At 46.2% G+C, this 11,580-nt stretch overlaps 2 protein-coding genes across 4 annotated transcripts; one reads left to right on the plus strand and one right to left on the minus strand.

The window, feature by feature from the left end:
• The first annotated feature begins 2,221 nt into the window (after positions 1-2,221).
• On the plus strand, positions 2,222-8,351 carry LOC108146724 (BAG domain-containing protein Samui). 3 transcript variants are annotated; one of them, XM_017272817.2, is made up of 4 exons: positions 2,222-3,123; positions 5,967-6,069; positions 6,148-7,291; positions 7,354-8,351. In XM_017272817.2, exons 1-4 carry the CDS (start codon positions 2,863-2,865, stop codon positions 7,682-7,684), a joined length of 1,839 nt encoding a protein of 612 aa, XP_017128306.1. In that variant the 5' UTR covers positions 2,222-2,862; the 3' UTR covers positions 7,685-8,351. The 3 variants fall into 3 exon arrangements, with proteins under 3 accessions (XP_017128306.1, XP_017128305.1, XP_017128308.1); XM_017272816.2 differs by having other exon boundaries at positions 5,967-7,291; XM_017272819.2 differs by lacking the exon at positions 2,222-3,123 and adding an exon at positions 5,257-5,442 and having other exon boundaries at positions 5,967-7,291.
• A 19-nt stretch (positions 8,352-8,370) lies between these two features.
• On the minus strand, positions 8,371-11,195 carry LOC108146726 (drebrin-like protein). Its single transcript, XM_017272822.2, has 5 exons — positions 10,482-11,195; positions 9,962-10,413; positions 9,724-9,900; positions 9,156-9,664; positions 8,371-9,095 (listed from the first exon to the last, which is right to left on the minus strand). Exons 1-5 carry the CDS (start codon positions 10,734-10,736, stop codon positions 8,863-8,865), a joined length of 1,626 nt encoding a protein of 541 aa, XP_017128311.1. The 5' UTR covers positions 10,737-11,195; the 3' UTR covers positions 8,371-8,862.
• Positions 11,196-11,580: the final 385 nt, after the last annotated feature.

Genomic DNA, 11,580 nt, shown 5'->3' on the forward strand with positions numbered 1-11,580 from the left:
AGAAGGCGTTTCTTCCGAAGTATTAAATTCGAAATTCCAAATATGAAACTCATATTTGTTTCACTTTGTAATGGGAATCGGGGGCACTACGATGTCAGCATATTTAGCCAGAATAAACAATTGCTTCTGTCTGACTCATTCAATGCGATTTGTTTTGACGGCTTACATTTCATTTGTGGATCCATAAAAGGAGTGGATTAAAATGGTAATAAAGACTGTGTGAAATACTCTATTTTCTGATTCATTGCAAATGTGTAACTTGCAACAATGGATTCATTAAATTATATTGAAAGAAAACTAATTTTTTTCTGTTAATTAGACGACGATGTTAAATGTTTTATTTATTTCGCTTTTGAAATTCGAGTTCTGAAAAATACGTCAGAAATGCATCATAGAACTAAATTCCTACGCATTGCGTTTCGCTTTTGTATCCCTTAAGCATTTATAACAACAGAAATCGCTTGTATATAATCAGATATATGCACCACACTATGTTCGTTTGTGAAGAGAGATGTGCAATATTTAATTATGAATTATTCCGATTTTATATGCTCTGACGACGCAGTTGTTCGACCAAACAACGAGAAAATATTTGGAAAATACATCCAACGGCTAAAGATGGGTGGGCGTGTCGCCGCGGTCTACCCGATTATACATATGAGCATGCATATTTACTCAGATCTCGCATACTCGAATAGCACTGTTTAGGTAAAAATAGTAATATTTTAATAAACTGAATTTAGATTTTATGATTGTCTTAGGATGAAATGTTTAAATTTCTGTGTCATAGAGTCAACTAAATTATCAAGACAGAAAGCCCTTTTAAAAATGATAAAACCACCAGACTTAGTCATCGAATTCCCCAAATTAAAAGAAATAATTTGATCTTCATACAAGAATGTCCGTAATCCAGAATTCATTTGTAAAGTTTGCGTTTGCCACTTTTACTTTCTGTTATTGTATTATTTTTAGATTAATTTTAAGAAAAGGCAATTTACTAAAATCACTTTTTTTAGTGCTCTTATTATTTTGCCCGCAACTGTGCGTGTGGGTCATTTTGGCATTCTAAGAAAATACTTGTGGCGTGAGTGACTAATAGACGCTTAGAATGTGGAGTAAACAGTTGGCCCAAACCACTGGTGGTAATCAGCTGATCATTAAGCGATAACACTTGACTGCAGAAGACTTTCTGTCGCTACTGCAAAATGTACTTTTGTATATTGCAAAAAACACGAAAGGGATTCAATGTGGGGGAGCTGTGGCAACAGATCGTTAGTCATTGATCGATTGATTGGCCGCTCAACAAGACTCGTCAGTGGGCGATGACAACTGTTTACGCTGCTGATTTTGCCGTTGCCTTTGTTTTTGCCTCTAACTTGTTGTTGCTCTTCGACATTTGTGACGCAGTGGTTGTATGTAGGCGGTCCCAGTACACAGAAAAAATGCAGATCGATCAGATCAGCTTACTAAAGTTTCCTAATTTTAATATCACCAACAAATTATATTTAAGAATTTCACATTAAACTCAAATGCTATTTATGCAGTTCTTCGACACCGATGAAAATATTTTATTGGTCGAAGCAACAGTACGTATGAGTGATAAGCCTTGAAACGACCATCAATTTCCTGTGGTGCGCTTTAACTGATAAGTTTGTTCACCTTTATGAATATAATTTTGATGTTGTATAGAAATCTTTAGAAATTAAGTAATTTTTCACATTTCTAATTTCAATGCTAGTATCTGCCTTAAAATGATATTTAATTTCTCGATATATCACATCAATTTTTCTTGCAGTGTGGCTTACGGTTACAGATTCAGATTCTAGAAGCCATGCGACTGCCGCTCTCTTGCTCTCTATCTCTCTCTCGGCCAACTTTCTAGCGGACGTCTATTTATAAGTCTGATGTGTGTGTATCTTGGGCCGTGATCGGTGCATAATTGAGAGCTGTGTTGGCAGGAGAGAGACCGAAAGAGCCGTATCCGAAAACCGTAAGATAGTATTAAATATTTACCAATTAAGGCTTTGAATTGACGAGCAGAGAGAGAGGAGAGCGGCTGAGAGGGAGGTAGAAGCCAAGCAAAGCTTGCCGCGAGAGAGCGCGGCGGAGAGAGTGACTAGAGAGCGCCTCAGTGGGGCCGACTGAGAGCGCCGCAGTGGGGCGAATGGAGAGCGTTGCCAATGGCTAACAGCAACGGGCGATAGCGATGCCGCTCATTCAACGAGCAACTCTGGCAGCGTGAGGACGCCCGTGTGCATGTGCGTGGCCCAAAAACACAACAACAAACCCGAGTGGCAATGTGCAAAAATAAAAAATCTATATATATTTTAAATTGAATATAGAAATCCGAAAAAACCCACACTCACTCACCAAACACACACACACACACACGCGCGCAGGGCCAAAAGAGAGCGCGAGCGAGGCGAGCGGAAATACTTAAAAAAAAGCTGAAAAGCAAAAAGTGGAAGTAAAAAAGTGGCAGCTAGAAAGTGTGGCCAAAAGTGACATCACACTCCGGCCAGAAGCAGGAGCAAAATTGCAAGGAACATACGAGAAATCGAGCGGTATTATTCGCACGCGTCGACGTCGCTCAAGGTGAGCCCGCGCCACCACCCCCCCAGGCCCCCTAAAACCCCTCGCCCCACCGCGTCCAAAAATTAATCTCAACAACTGGCACGACAAGTAGTCGCCGACGAAAAGTCGCAGCCAAGTATCAACAAAAGGAAATAAATTAAAAATTGTCGCTACGCAGCGAGGCGACAACAACGACGACGACGGATTCGATTCGATAGTGGTTATAGCGTATAGCGGTACGGTTACGGTTACGGATACGGATAGTGTTTTTTGGCCAGCGAATCAGCAATGAAGCCCACTGTGATGGCGGCAAATCAGGCGCAAAGCAATCCCGCCGGCGGCGGCAATGGTTCGCCCGCCGGACCCGGAGTCAATATACCCGTGAACCGCGAGTACGTGAGTGGTGGCTACGGATCCCCACAGCAGGCGGCACAGAATACACACTACCACAATCCCCAGCAAAACGCTTACGGATCGCCCAGGCAGCAGCACTTCCAGCCGCAACAGCAGGTTCACCCGAATCAGCAGCCGCAGCAGCAACACTTTCAGGTGAGTGGCCGCCAGCGGTTGTACGGCGGAGTGGGAGGAGGAGGAGGAGGAGGGGGTGGCAGACGAGCGGCGAGAGATCCCAAGGTTGGCGCCTGGCAAGGTCGCCCGCTCCCACCCCCCTCCAGGTCCCCTCGATCCAACCTCGATCGCATAGCTGGGACATATTCGTATGAGTGTCATGGTTTTTGTTGTTCGCCAGCAGTGTGGCAATTGAAGTACAGTGGAGATTACGAAAAGGGGTACAGTTAAATGGAAATCTTAACACGGTGAAAGAAAGATAATTTTTTGGAATCTGCCAGAAATAAAAATGCTTAAGAACAAAACTTCTTTTATGAGATGCAATTTGTGTAAATTAATTAATCGAATTTAATAGAACTTTAAATTCACTTTAAGGACTGCATATTATTCGAAACATTATTTTTTTAAAAATGTTATATCCACAACGTCTTCTAAATAAAATATATTAATATTTCGCATTAAGATGTTGATTTTAGTTGGATGAGGCTTTAATAGCTTAAATCTTTAGTACATTACTATTAATGTGCAAAAAGATTTATTCTTTGCTTGTGAAAACTTCTTGGGAAAGCGATTAAGTTTTATTTATTCACTGTGCTATGACACAGCGAATTTTCCCCATTTTGTTTTACTTTTCCCGACTGAATCTTTTGCAATTTCGCATAGGCTTTGGGCGCTTTGTAAACTCTCTAAACCGCAATAAGAATACAAAACAATGGGATAAGTCAGTGTGGTTGCCTGAATGCCCCAAACCCTTCTCAAAAAGGGAAGGGGGTGTTGTGCGAAAGAGGTGGGTGCAGTGTGTCAAGTGTGTGTGCACACTCTGTTGACCTACTCGGCACAAGCTACTGTGACTATATCTGCTGGGAGATGGCTTAGTTTTCGGGGTCTGATGTCGTCGTGACAAGTTATCCTCAGCTGGCCAACGCTACGTATGATTAATGCCGCAACGCGTGCGGAATTTTACCAGAGACAAGTAATGTACAGCTGTTTTGTTGCGGCCTAATCTAATGGCCAGCAATTCAGATCTATCACGAACGAATAGCACGAAATATTAGAAAATTTCTAGAACAAAACACACAAGCTAATGGACGCGTAGCTCTCGTTCTTTCTATTTTGGCGCCGATTCTCAGGCGGAATACCGCTTCATTGCCCCGCTCTTGATTCTCGACCAAAGTCTGTGCGTATATGTGTTTTCCGCTGTAGGTGGGCACCGCAGCGCACAGTAACACATAATGACACTCCATATGTGCGCATATCGGTGGAAGCAAGCCAGTTGTCTAATGTGAAGCGTGGGTGTCTTTTGGTTGCTCAACCTCTTGGCCAACGCGGGGGCCACATTTCGATGCGTTGGTGACGTTGACTATATAAAAACGTCATCACCAAGTTAAAGAACAGTGGGCTTAAGTTAAGTTGGACTTTGGAACCAAGCTCTTCAAAAAAGATGTAATGATTTTATGTTATAATCATTATTAAGCTTTAGAAAACAATTAAAAAATTATGTAATATTTAAAACCCCAAAAAAAATTTCGGATTTACGTTCCGTTTTCATTTATCAGATGTTTTAATCATTTCGCTGCCTTTAAAATACCGTTTAAAATTTAATAATATGATTTAGAACCCATTATTTTAATAATAATGCTTATATTCAGATAAACTTATATATCGTTTTTGTATATAGATTTTTGTTTCGCAGACTGTTTTTTTTTTGAGTGTGCATATGTTAGTAAGAAAATAGATATCACTAATTGACGGGTATTGTAAAACAATTAACACAATTGCTAATCACTTTTACAAAGATTACAATTTTTCTCTCTCTCTCTCTCTCTCTCTATATGTTTACATCTCAATGATTTAAAAAAAAAAATGTGAACGGTGCAGCGTTCGAGTGTGCCCTGTAACTAAGTTATCTTGTTTGCGGTACTCGCAAGACTTAATTCACTGTACTTCCTCAAGTCCACTCGGGCAACTGAGTCCAAAGAGAGAGAGAGAGAGAACGTCCTTCTGGGAGAGACTCAAAAAGCGTTCGAGAGTTGTAGAAACTGCGAGAAGTGGCCAGAATGAGCCAGCAGATTCGATAGTGGGCGACATTCGCTTTAAAAGGCTTCTCCGCCGACGACTCGCCTCATTCACATTCAAACAATCGGACGCAGTGCATCACGTCACCAAGCGGAAAAGCAATCAATCGCTGAAAAACAGACGGATAGACAGACAGAAGCGGAATTCTCGTAGAAGTACACTTGTAGCGAAAACAATTACCGACCAGTGCTCATTGATAAAGTAAACAAATCGAGCGGGCAAAAGGTAAGGTTCGGGATCGGATTGTTCCGCTCCCCAACAGCTGTTCATTCACTGCCAATTGACATCACTTGTTTGCCAGTCGTCGTCGTCTATGGGGTTCTGACTCACCCTGTTATTTATAAACAATTCGCCCACCGAGCCAAACAATTTGCACTACTGCACGGAAAGAAAATTCATGTTAAATGAGGTTCAATTTGGTGATTGCAATTCGAACTAGCCTTTTTAGTTTAAAAATTACGTTCTACAACATTTTAGTCAGAGTTCAAAATATCAAAAAATTAGTTTAATTAAATTAAAAAGTATACAAATTCATAAACAAGTAGTGGAATTTTTAGCAAAATCTTAACTTATCTTGATTGAATGAAAATGTTGATATTGCCATTTTAAAGTTCAAAACATTTCAATCCGAAATATAAAAATATTTTAAACGGTGGTAGGATTTGAAGTAGAATGCCAATGTGAATTTAATATTTCTGTTTATGCATAATAGCATTTATTCTAATTGATTCATTCTTTGTCGATTGCAGCCGACACACTTTGGATTCGAACCGAACATGGACATGGACAACATGTTCCCGCGCTCGCATCTGGGCCGGATGCACGATCCCTTCGCCGGCTTTGGCGACTCACGTAAGCGGAGCAGTTTGCACGGTCCCAGTGCCCAAGCCCATGCTGACGATGACTTTTCATCCTATTTCGACGACGCAGACTTTGGATTCCCCCGCTTCTCCACGATGGGCCGGCGCGGACGAATGGCCAGTGGGGCCAACAGCCACATGGATAACGACGATGACTTCTTCAACCGGCTGCCCTCGGAGTTCCGCCAGTATATCCCAGATGGTTTCGGAGCAAGACGCGGTCCGGGAGTGTCCTCTGGCGCGGGACAAGTTCCCCTGCAGCAGCAGCAACCGCCACAGCAGCCACAGACGCAGTATACCCAACAGCATCCCCAGCAGCAGCAGCCGCAGCAGCAGCAGCACTACCAGTACGCTGTGCCGCCCCAGCAACAGGTGCCACAGTCGCCATCGAAGCGTCTCTGTGACGCTGCCATCCAGACGGAGGACCCGACCGGCCGCTCGGAGGTGGACTGTGCCCCGCCGGCCAATCTCAACCAGCACGGACTGCGCAACACCGTGGACATGGGCGTGAAGAGTGCCGCCGAGCAGGATCAGGGACTGCGCTCCCACTCCGCCCCTCCGCCAGAGCAGCAGCAACAGAACCTGCTCTACCAGCAGCAGCATCAGCAACAGCCTGGCGCACATCACCAGCAGCAGTTCGGCACCCAGACCAGTCCGCCCGTCCAGGGTCAGCAGTTCAAGTCCTACTATGCGCCCCACCAGCAGTCGCATCCGCAGCAGAAGCAGTCGACCCCGCCGCCAGCCCCACAGACTCCGGGCGGCACCTACATCCGCACCATACCCATCTTCGTGGAGGGTCGCACCGAGCCGATCATCAATGCCCACAAGGAGATACCCAACCAGAACGCTCCGCCCAGTGCCCAAGCTCAGGCTCAGGCACAGGCACAGGCACAGGCTCACTTTGCCCCACAGCAGCAGCAGAGGCCGACGCCACTGAATACCCAGCAGGCGCATCCTGACCAGGAGGCACCGGTTGAGGGAGCCGCCGGGCTACCTCCACAGACGCCCCACACCCTCAACTCGATCAACAAGATCCAGGACATACAGCGCGATGTTCTGGAACTAATGGGCAAGGTGGAGCAGTTCAAGGGAACGCGCCAGGAGAAGGAGTACGCCTACCTGGACGAGATGCTGACCCGCAACCTGCTCAAGCTGGACACCATCGACACGAACGGCAAGGACAGCATTCGCCTGGCCCGCAAGGAGGCCATCAAGTAAGTCCCTGCAGCTCGAATCCTGATTCCAAAAGGCCTAACTCAATGATTTCCCCTTGCAGATGCATTCAGGCTTCCATAAATGTGCTGGAGGCCAAGGCCGAGGAGAACGCTAGGGCGGCGTCGGGAGCAGCAGCCCCGACATCGGTCGAACCAGTGGATACGGGTGCAGTTGCTGCCCCAGAAGCCGCTGGGCAAGTTGCGGAGCCAGTGACTCCACAGCCACAGGATGCTACCAAGATCCAGGAGCCCATCCCTCTGCCGCCGCCACCAAGTGCTGCTGTGGAAGGAGGAGCAGCTGCTGCCGAATCCACCGCTGAGGAGCCCGCTGCTCCCGGAGAGGCCACTCAGGTCACCGCGCAGAGCGAGACGACCACCACGACGTCGGAATGATGAACACAACGCCTTTACAAGGCGACCGTTTCGAAGCAGCTACGTAAATTAACCAAATTCAAGTGACAACAGGCGGCGGAGGATACCGACTCATCAAAGGATAGCGACAGACTTGATTTTACTGAATTCAAAGTGAATGTGAATTGGATGTGATTGTGGATGTGAATGTGACATGAAGGAATAAGAGCTGGCAACGAATCTTTGCTAGTATTTCGTAGAAGCACACCCACAATTTAAACATGCAAATCTCATCACCCACTCATCATACCACACACACAAACACACAACCACACAGCATAGATTATAGGCTAGTAAGGAAATTAATTTTGAGAAAAGTGCCTGCATAGAATTCGGAAGTTAACAGAACGAAAACGATTTGGCAACGAGCGTTGTCCCTCACTTAAAAGAGCTGATTATGTTTAAGCGGATAGATCACCACGAAGTTTTTATACGTTAATTGTGCAGCAATGGGCAGCAAGCCGCCGTATGATCTCATACAAATCTACAGCAATCGCGCTTGCTTGCCACAGTCACAGCAACCGCATCCAAACACTCGGCTTTGCTGCAGGTGAATTGTTAAACAAAGGCAAACACTTCTAGAAGAACTATGATAACTATTTATGCTACTAATTAATGCGAAAATAAATGTAGATATTGTTGACCATAAGATACAGCCATCTATTATATTTCTGTTGCACAAATATCAAAGTTTTATTATCGAAAAGGCTACAAATCTCAATCAATAATACATATACAAAAGAACCCTGGATCGGGAATGGAGCGGGCCTTAAATACTGACTAAGTGGTTACTCTGTATGTGTCTTAAGAACATTTTAAAAGGACGCAACACGGCCGCGCTTATCGGGGCCAAACAATGATATAATAATATATGGTTACAAATGGGAACAACGTATATGAATGGGTCGCATATGTGGCATGGAATATACGTGATATAATATGTATGTAGTTAAAAAACAGACGCGTGATGTACGATAAAAATCTTATAGTCGCATTTAGTCACCTCGTTGCATCTCCTCTACGTGTATCGCATTATTGTTCAAGAGTAGGGTTAAAGTGTTTAAGTAGCTATAGTCCGGATCCAAAATATAGAGGCTAGCTGCGTTGGTGTAGATATCTAGCAAAGGGGCGTCCCAGCTGCTTGGCACTTGGGGCGATCCCTAGTTGATGATCTCGACATAGTTTGCCGGAAACAGTCCATAGGTTCCATCAGGGCCCAGGCCCTGCCACCATCCCTCATCGATTTGATCGATATGCGTGATGACATCGCCCGGATCGAAGGTGATCTCCGACTCGTCGGCTGCCTGGTAATCGTACAGGGCCCGGGCTCGCAGTCCCAGATCCCCGAGGGTCTCCTGGCAAATGAAATCGTCCTCGTTCACCAAATCCGTCACTGAAATATACAAGCGTTTGAAATAAGGCTCGAATAAGGGTCATGTTGGCCGCCACTTACGGGCATTCCTCTCCAGAGTGCTCAGGCCGCTCGTCTTAGCAGACTGTGATTGCTGCACGGTGACCGACACCTTGGTGCGCACTTCCTCATCCTGATTTTGGTACACAGCGGTGTCTGTCTCATTGGAGGAAGTGGTCTCGTCGGGAGACTGCGACTGCAGTGAGTTGGTTTTACTGTGCGGCGACCGCTTGATGGTCGAGAACTGCTCGCTTTCGTGGGCCAAAGGTAGATCGTCTATGGGCTGGCTCTCCTCCACTTCGGCGATTGTGGAGACAACTTCGGCAGCCACCGGAACAGCAGCAACGGCAGCGGCAGCAGGAGCAGCAGCTGGAGCTGGAGCCGGAGTAGGGGCTACTGGGACAAGAGTCTCCACGGGCAGCGGTTTGGCAGGGGACACAGCGCGTGGCGGTGAAGGCACAGGTGCTTCTTGAGGCTGATTCTGGTTGAAGACATTAATGCGCTGGGCAATAGAATTGCGAGCCGGTTTCGCCGGTGGTTGCGTATTCAGTCTGTGGGTTAAAAGGGGTTGCTTAATTTATAATTAATACAGAGAAAGGTAAACACCCACTTGGACTGCAGCTGACCCTCGCTGGTGTGCTTGGTGAACATGGCCTTGGCAGCTCCCACACGCGAGCCAATCAATTCGCGGGCCTCCTGGTTCCTCGCCTGACGCATGCGCTCCGCATCGGTCAGATTGTTGGCAAATCCCGGTGCCGTTTTCTCCGGACTCAGTGGTTGCGGGGAGCTGTTCGAAATAACAAAGTAATTACTATCGAATTGGGCTAACTTTTGAGGTTTATGATTACGTTTTGATGGGAATGTGCGCCGGCTGCAGCTTAGTGGTGCTTATGACCAGCTTCTCCCGCTCCTTGTGCTCTTTCTCCTCCCGGCTGCGTTGCTCCTGCTCGAGTTTCTGCAGCTCCAGCCGCTTGGACTCCTTCTCAGCCTGCTGGCGCAGCTTCTCCTCGGCCTCCTCCTTCTTCCAGAAGTCCTGCATGACGCTGGCGTTGAGCTCCTTGGTGGGAATGACCCGTGTGTAGTTGGTGCCCACCGGTGCCTTCTGCTCCTCCATGGCGCCGCGCGGCTCCTTGAAGCTGTAGGCGGAGCTCACGGTGCTCAGTTTCTTGAGCAGCCGCTCCAGATCAATGTCGTCCTCGTTGCGGGCATTGATGGTGAGGTGGGCGCCGGAGAGGAGATTGGACACGTCGCGTATGTGGTTGGCACAGGTGCCCTTGCGCAGCACAGGTGCTCCCTCGCCCTAAATTAGTTTGGGGAAATGATTATGCGTACGGCGATTAGATAAGGCTATCTGGCTATTTGACTCACCTGCCAGTTGATGAGTAAGTACTTGTTGAGGCCCGTTTTGGGGTCTTCGATGCGGAGGAAGGCGTACATGATCTTGCCGCTGTTGAGGTCTTCGTTCAGCTCATCCACGCCGCCGTCGCCGGTGCCCACCACCTTGAGCTCGTTGGTCTGGCCCTCGTAGCCGAAAAGTGACCAATTCGTGGCGCTCTTGTCGTCCAGCACATCCTTCCAGGCGGCCACTATCTCAGACCGATTCTTCTCAAAGCTGATGGCCATTGTTATGGTGATGCACCGCTGCCGCTGCCAAAGACCTTGAACAAAGAGATCTTGGCCAGCTTTCACTGGGTCGCCTTATCGAGGTGCCCTCGTCGTCGAGTGAAAGCCAACGCCCCGCAAAGACTCCGAATTTGAATGGGTTGTCTCTGGTCTTGACTTAAATTTCAATTAAGTGCAGCCGCCTCACAAAGGCACACACACACACACACTTGCACACAGATGTAGCGGGTGATTGATTTTCCAGTCTGTGCCAATTTCCAGTGGGTATTGCAGCTCCAATTTTTGGCCTATTTATTCAGAGGTAAATGTTCGCCAGGCGCCCAGAGTAACGTTTAGGGTTTTTTGCCGTTCCGCAATTATCCAATTTGATTGGAACTTTAAATTATTCGATCACTGGCGGCGACCTACACACTTTTTTGCAACAACAAACAACAAGCAGGCTGGGTGGCCAGTGGGACCAGAGCCGGGAGACTTGTGAATACACTTGAGTTTACCAATAATGCATTTAAGCGGGGACAAAACCCATGTAGAAAACAGAAAATGTAAAAATGTTGAAATAAATGAATTTAAAGCAGCTGTAATAAGCAAATTGTATTTAATTATCAAAAATTACTAATTTGCTAGTGCTGCAGATGATTTTATTTAAATTTGTGTATTCCAAGACGGGAAATTTTCAGATTTTTATCTAAGGCCCGTAAAAAGTTGTACAAAATTGTAAGTCTAATATTAATACAAATTAATAAATAATTCAAAATCCTTTGTTTGAAAACTGTTCTTTTGTAGATAATGCGATACACGAACGTAGACGCAATAATAGTGGAAACACCTTAATGGTTTGAGTCCG

The sequence above is a fragment of the Drosophila elegans genome, unplaced genomic scaffold, assembly GCF_018152505.1.
Source record: "Drosophila elegans isolate 14027-0461.03 unplaced genomic scaffold, ASM1815250v1 contig_208, whole genome shotgun sequence".
Lineage (NCBI taxonomy): Eukaryota > Metazoa > Arthropoda > Insecta > Diptera > Drosophilidae > Drosophila > Drosophila elegans.